Source organism: Vigna radiata, chromosome 7, assembly GCF_000741045.1.
Source record: "Vigna radiata var. radiata cultivar VC1973A chromosome 7, Vradiata_ver6, whole genome shotgun sequence".
In the NCBI taxonomy this organism is placed as follows: domain Eukaryota; kingdom Viridiplantae; phylum Streptophyta; class Magnoliopsida; order Fabales; family Fabaceae; genus Vigna; species Vigna radiata.
In genome coordinates this window covers 50,535,596-50,541,948 of record NC_028357.1, presented here as the reverse complement: position 1 = coordinate 50,541,948, position 6,353 = coordinate 50,535,596, and the positions used below count along the sequence as shown (strand labels likewise).

At 32.3% G+C, this 6,353-nt stretch overlaps 2 protein-coding genes across 3 annotated transcripts; both read left to right on the top strand.

Annotated features, from left to right (window-relative positions):
• Nucleotides 1–2,932: 2,932 nt before the first annotated feature.
• On the top strand, nt 2,933–3,497 carry LOC106766576. The gene has a single exon (XM_014651296.2). The coding sequence runs from the start codon at nt 3,108–3,110 to the stop codon at nt 3,411–3,413; it is 306 nt and encodes a 101-aa protein (XP_014506782.1). The 5' UTR covers nt 2,933–3,107; the 3' UTR covers nt 3,414–3,497.
• Nucleotides 3,498–3,877: 380 nt separating this feature from the next.
• LOC106766905 (cardiolipin synthase (CMP-forming), mitochondrial) lies at nt 3,878–6,353 on the top strand (the record flags this gene model as incomplete). Of its 2 annotated transcripts, XM_014651691.2 has the most annotated exon segments (8): nt 3,878–4,003; nt 4,090–4,552; nt 4,626–4,692; nt 4,814–4,888; nt 4,962–5,013; nt 5,462–5,547; nt 5,637–5,711; nt 6,288–6,353. In XM_014651691.2, coding segments are annotated over 7 exon segments (861 nt in total), but the record flags the coding sequence as incomplete, so codon positions are not given.

Here is a 6,353-nt window from a genome sequence, read left to right as displayed (position 1 = left end):
AATAAATTATAAATAAAAAACAAATTTATTAAAAATTTTGTATATCCGATAACTTTTTCTTAAATTTTATTTTCTATTTAAAATTTAATAATAATTTAATTTAAATGAAAAAAATTATATTTTAATAATTATTAAAATACGAAAAAATATTAAATAATATTAAGTTTTTAAATTAAATTAACTAGTTATAAAGTTACATAAAGTTATAAAAATTTTGTTAAAAAGGTGCAGAGGTAAAAATGTGTGAGATTATTTTAAATAGAAAGTGAAAAGTAAAAAAGATATTTAATAAAATTAAAAGTAAATTTTTTGGAAAAGTTGGAGGTACAGGATGAAGTTTTGGAGGTGGAGGATGAAACACCATCATATATTCCTACGCCCAAAACAAATACAGACCAATTTCGGCCTTTACTTCCTGCACCTCCATCATTACTAACTGCTTCCATATCAATAGTTAAAAAGACTAAAATACCCTCCCTCACTGCTGCTGCCCGTGCCGGAATAATTTTTTCTAGTTGGATTTCATGTTTGATTATAAATAAAGATATCATTTTAACATAATATCAAAAGATAATTATAAATAATGTCAAATCTCCGTCAAAATATATATTAGAAGTAACAAATTGTTTCAAACTAATTTGGCCCGTTGACTATATTATTGTTATTTTGGCTTATTCATTATTATGAATTCATAAAAAAGGAGGAATTCTTCTTCACTTTTTATTACGCAAATTGGGATGGAGGTTGGGTTGCACTTTATATATTTATTTCTATTAAATGATTCTTCTTCTTAATAACATACAAATTGAACAATATTCCAAGTTCCCTCAACATACTTGGTGTTCCAACTTCGCCTTTCTCAGTATCAACTGATAGAGATATCTCCAAAATACAACAAATAGATTTACCCTATTTCTGAGACTTAAAAAGGAAAAATGTATAATTTTATTATAATTATTTTCAAAACCATATTATTGATATTTTAATTGATTGGTGGAAGATTACACTCACACTTCCCTCCTACTTATCAAATTTAATTAATGAATGTTCTGTTATTTTCATATTAAATAACTATGTTAATCGTATTAATGTGGACAAATTACTATTAGCTCACTGACAGAAAAAAAATTAGGATAATGATATTTAGACAATATTTTTTTGACAACATTTGAACATTGATTACGTGTCAATCTGTGATTGGTCGTAAACTACTTCATAATAGTGTTTATGATTATCATTATTGATTAGGGAGTAACTTGCGACCAATAACAGATTGATACGTAATTAATGTTCAAATGTTGTGAAAAAAATGTTGTCTAAATATTATTATAAAAAAAAATTAATGGCGATATTCATTCTATAAGTTCATTTAATATGGTTTTTCTTCATTGAACTGAAAACATGTTAAAACACTCTGGAAGCGATACCAACAAATAAACTCTAGGAAATGGGCAAAGAAATCATGTTTTTAATTGGTTTATGTCATTTATTTCTAAAATCATATTTTATTATATGTTATGTAAAAAATTAATCATAGAAAACGAAAGAAAAATATTAATGAATTATTGACCTACAACAAAAATTATTATATTCGAAACTACTAGAAAAGAAAATTTATTAATAAAAAATAATTAGATTAAAATTAAATCTCTTAGCTGTCTATTCATAAAATTATTACAATTTTAAATAAAAAATAATTAAAGGTATATATGTATCTATACTAATACTATCGATGTTTACAGAAATTTGAAGATCCAATTAAAATAGTAAATAATTAAGAGATCTACTAATTAATTTATGTTATTGGATTAAGTTGACTACAAAACGAACATTTCACCACATCTCAATATTCATTCCTTCCTTTGGAAAAGCCTGACATACAAAGGAATGATAAAACCTCATTTTACGTTTGTTAGTCTATTTTTTTTAATTGCGATATTTTTACGAATTTTTCTACTTGGTTATTTTATTAGTCTTTATACAATGAGACAAACAATTAAAATATAATTTTGCGACATTTTCTATTCTACTAAAAATTAAGAAATCATCTTACCAATATTACAGTAAAAATTTGTGAGTAACTAGATTTTGTTTCCTCCTTCCAAAATTTAAGCTGAAAACAATATGGAAATATACAAATGGGGGGTTTCTTAATAATGGATGATGATTGAAGAATATAATACTTAATAATGACACAGATAGTGCTTATAATATTCAAGTTTTTATTTACTGTATTGGCTTCTTTTTCCACATATGCCATTAAATTTTTTTCCAGCTGATCATGTTTTTCATGATACAGTAATACACACAAAGTCATATTTCTTTGCATTTTTTCCTTTGAGATATATTTAAGAATATACTATAATCAATTTTTCTTTACTCCTGTAATACCAAACACTAAAAGATAATCACATCAATGCCAACAAAACATGCTTTTTGATTAAATAAAGTACTCCCATGACTGGTTGTTAGATTTATTAATTCTGTTTGGTAAAAATTGTATTAGTTTTAAATATAATCACGTCTTGTTAGTATGTCACTCAAGGATAAAAGTGATTAGATCAGACCATAATTTAACCTGAAAAAGAAAAAGATTTTCAAAACAGAAGGATTAAGAGGAAGACAGCAATTGCTAGACCCCATGTCCAAAAAGCACACAACCAAGACAACGAAAGAGCGACCTTCTTTCCTCTGGCCAAGGCACGAAAGGTGGAGAGTGAAGAGCAACTTTTGCTACAAATTGAAAAGTGAAATTTCAATTTTGTCAAGGGGACAAATTGCAGAAACCAATTTCGTACATATCATGATCAGTAATCGTATATATCAGTATAGTGTGCATAAGAAGCAAGCTATTATATAGTTGGAGAAGTCAAAAGGAGGATAAAGTGAGATTTCATTGCAGAGGTTGAGGTAATTTGATGTTTTTGCTCACTTTATAAAGTTTCAATCATCATGGGACTTGATGCTTTTGATAAAGCATGTTGTTGTCACAAATTTAAAATTAAATTTAGGATGATGGCCACAACTATCTACATCTAGAAGTCTCATTGAATGCACTATATATGAAAACATTGTCACTGCCATAAAAAACCATATTTCTAGAAAGAATGGGTGCTCCTACTCCAGTTGCTGTAGGAACAAGAGGCACAATTGGATCCCTTGTGAGGAAGGAAATTGAGTACTTCTCCAAATTTGAGTTAGAAAACTCCCAGAGGCCTCAACCTCATTATGTTTGCAGACCTAGTTTTTGGGTGTTTCTGATGACAGGAAAGAGAAGGAAAAGAAGAGATAACAGTGTGTTTCTCCCAAAAATGTGTTCTGTTACACAAGTGGTGAAGAGCAGTGAGTGGAACAGAGTTCCTGGTTATGGCTACAGGATCCTCAAGGATGACATCAATAACATTCATCTCTGACTCAATTTCAATCTACTTTCTTCAATTACTCTCCTCTTGTTGTATCTTGAATTTCAAAAGTTAATGTTATTTTCACCTTCATCTTGGAGACGAGGTTCTTGAGTGTGAAAAAATATAGAAATGCAAATGGAGATTTGAAGTGTGAGTAGCAGCAGCTGCAAATCAGTTCTTGATCTGTGTATAAATCAAATTCAATTTAACATTATTGTCTGCTTTTTCATATCACCTGCAAATCAGTTCTTAAATTTCCCAAACAACCAAACAAAACTTATTATATTATTAAATACCATAAAAAGGACAAAAATGAGATCAATAAATAGAATTGTGTCTAAATTTATCTCTTTTGAGTGATAATAATATTAATTCAAATATCATATAAAAATATAAATAGAATTGTAAGAGAATATAGATGGAAGAAAGGAGAGAGATCATGAGCTATAACAGTTGCTATCCCCAAAATTTATCAATGTTTTTTTCAAATTTATATAAATGAGAAGATTGAAAGAGTGAGAATGTATTCTTTCTTGATATATTTATTTAATGGAGAAAAACCTTTGGGGTTTGGATAAAGTTATAGAAGAAGACGAGGGGTAAATAGTAAAAAAAATTAGCAATGGTTATCATTTGAGAATTGTGAAAGTCATCTGAAACTAAAACCCAAAATCTCTTTGCGCAGCTTCACCGGAAGATGTTAGAATAATGGTTCTGTTCCGCAAGTTCATCAAAGCAGTATTCGCCGACAACACCCAAACCCAAGCCCGAGCCCGAACCTTCCTCACCTCAATATACGCATTCCCCTGGTACGCGCCTCACCACAACAACCGCCACTCCCGTTCAACAAACAATTACAGATTCCTCTCTCCCGGCCCAGGCCCAGGCCCAGGCTCAGGCCCTCTCTTCCTCACTCGTCCCCCATGGAAACTCTCTCAATCCGCCACCCCTCTCTATTTGCACGAAAACGCCGTCGTTTTCCCCAAGGTCCACCCCTTCAATTTGCTTCGCTACGCTCCTCCTCTCCCTCTCCGCTTCCCTGATCCGCTTCCCTCCGTTTCCACCAACCCTTCCCTTTTCCACAGCTTCGTCAATCTCCCCAATTTCATATCCTTCTCCCGATTACTTTCCGGTCCTCTTCTCGCATGGTACCTTCGTTTTTTCTTTTTCTTTCTCAAAACATTATTCGGTGCTTTAGTTTGGTTTTTTGTTTTTGCACAGGATGATCTCCAACGAATTCTATACTCCAGCATTTGTAGGGTTGGCACTCTCTGGGGCCACTGATTGGGTGAGTATCAACACCCAATGTTTTTTGCTTTTTATTTTCTATGCTGCAGCCGAAAGTTATCGTTCACATGCTAAATGTGTTTGTTTTTATGTTGTTGTGTGATTCTAATAATTGATCGTAGCTGGATGGATACGTGGCTCGGAAGATGAAGATAGATTCCGTAGTGGGTTCCTACCTTGATCCCCTTGCTGACAAGGTAATCTCCACTCTCTTTTCCCCCTTCCACTTGTGTTTTTGTTTCATCTGGTTTTCTTATTTCGTTAATCCAGGTTCTTATTGGTTGCGTTGCACTTGCCATGGTGCATAAAGATCTACTGCATCGTAAGTCCTTCTGCTTGCTACTCCTCTGGGTTGGTTCTTAAACAGTAGTTGGCTTAAGCATTTATGATTTTATCAAGATTAAACTAGAAATGAGAATACCATAGCATTAGGACATGGCCATGCTTTTGAAATGGGTCGGTTGCTGTGAGTTTGAAAGCAATGTCAACGTTTTTAAGTGTCCGCAACAACAATTGTGGCTTCACTTACTCTATTTGTCCACAATTTCCTCTAATATCAACAAATGCTACCATTCCAATTTTTAAAACCTTGGCCTCTGAATGCCAGTTTTTGTAGATCTTTTAACTTAAGATATTTCAGTGTGAGGCTGACAAGAAGATGCAATTTTTATTTAATTATATGTTGCATTATCTCCCATTTATGTTTCGAGAACCCAGATACTACCATTTATGTCATGTAAAACTATTCATTCTGGTTTCTCACTTTGAAGCTGGACTTGTTAGTCTTGTTGTGTTTCGGGACGTCTTCCTTGTGGGGGGTGCAGTATTTCTGAGAGCAAATAGCTTGGGTTGGAAGGTATGAACAATGTGTTTCTCAACTTTTCCTTTTTGCTATAGAAATTTTATGGTCATCAAGATAAAATTTTGATGTTGTGTTTTTATCAGTGGAAAAGCTGGTTTGATTTTTTTAACCTTGATGGAACCGCCCGCCAAAAGGTTGAACCACTCCTTCTAAGCAAGGTAAGCTTGATGGATGTTTTGAGTTTATCATACATATGGTGTTAAGTGCAGACTGGTTTATATACACTAGTTGTATCACCTGCCTGTTGTGTTACTCTCCTTGATAAATATTTAGGGTTATGATTGAGATGTTCAGAGACAAAACATTTTACTATATTTGACTTATTTCTTAACACGATCAACGAGTCCAAGCCCTTCCTTCAATTGAACCAAATGTTGGAGTTTGACTTATTAACATGATGATGATTAGTGTAAGCATATCTATACAGGCAATTAGGGAATTTGAATATTGTTTATCAACGGATACAGGACAAAACCCTAAGCTTGTAATGGTCTCAAATTACGTTCCCAATGACGCCCTTTAACCCTCAAGCTTTTCTAAGTATAAGTCGCTTTAATTTCTGACTTTACAAAACCTTCTCATTAATCCGTAACTTTGCAAAACTTCTCTCACTAAAATGCTTTTAAAAAGGAAAAAAAAAAAATGTTATCTAGTAGTAAAATTATGATGGAGAGCCTGTGAAAAGTTCTCTTTTATCTTTCATACTTCTTGAGGAGGAATACAAATTTGAACAGGTGAATACAGTGTTCCAATTAGCTCTAGTTGCTGCTGCTCTTCTTCAACCAGAGTTTGGAACACAG

Coding starts and splice junctions, on each gene's coding strand:
- LOC106766576 (XM_014651296.2), top strand. CDS start 3,108: ATGGGTGCTCCTACTCCAGTTGCTGTAGGAACAAGAGGCACAATTGGA.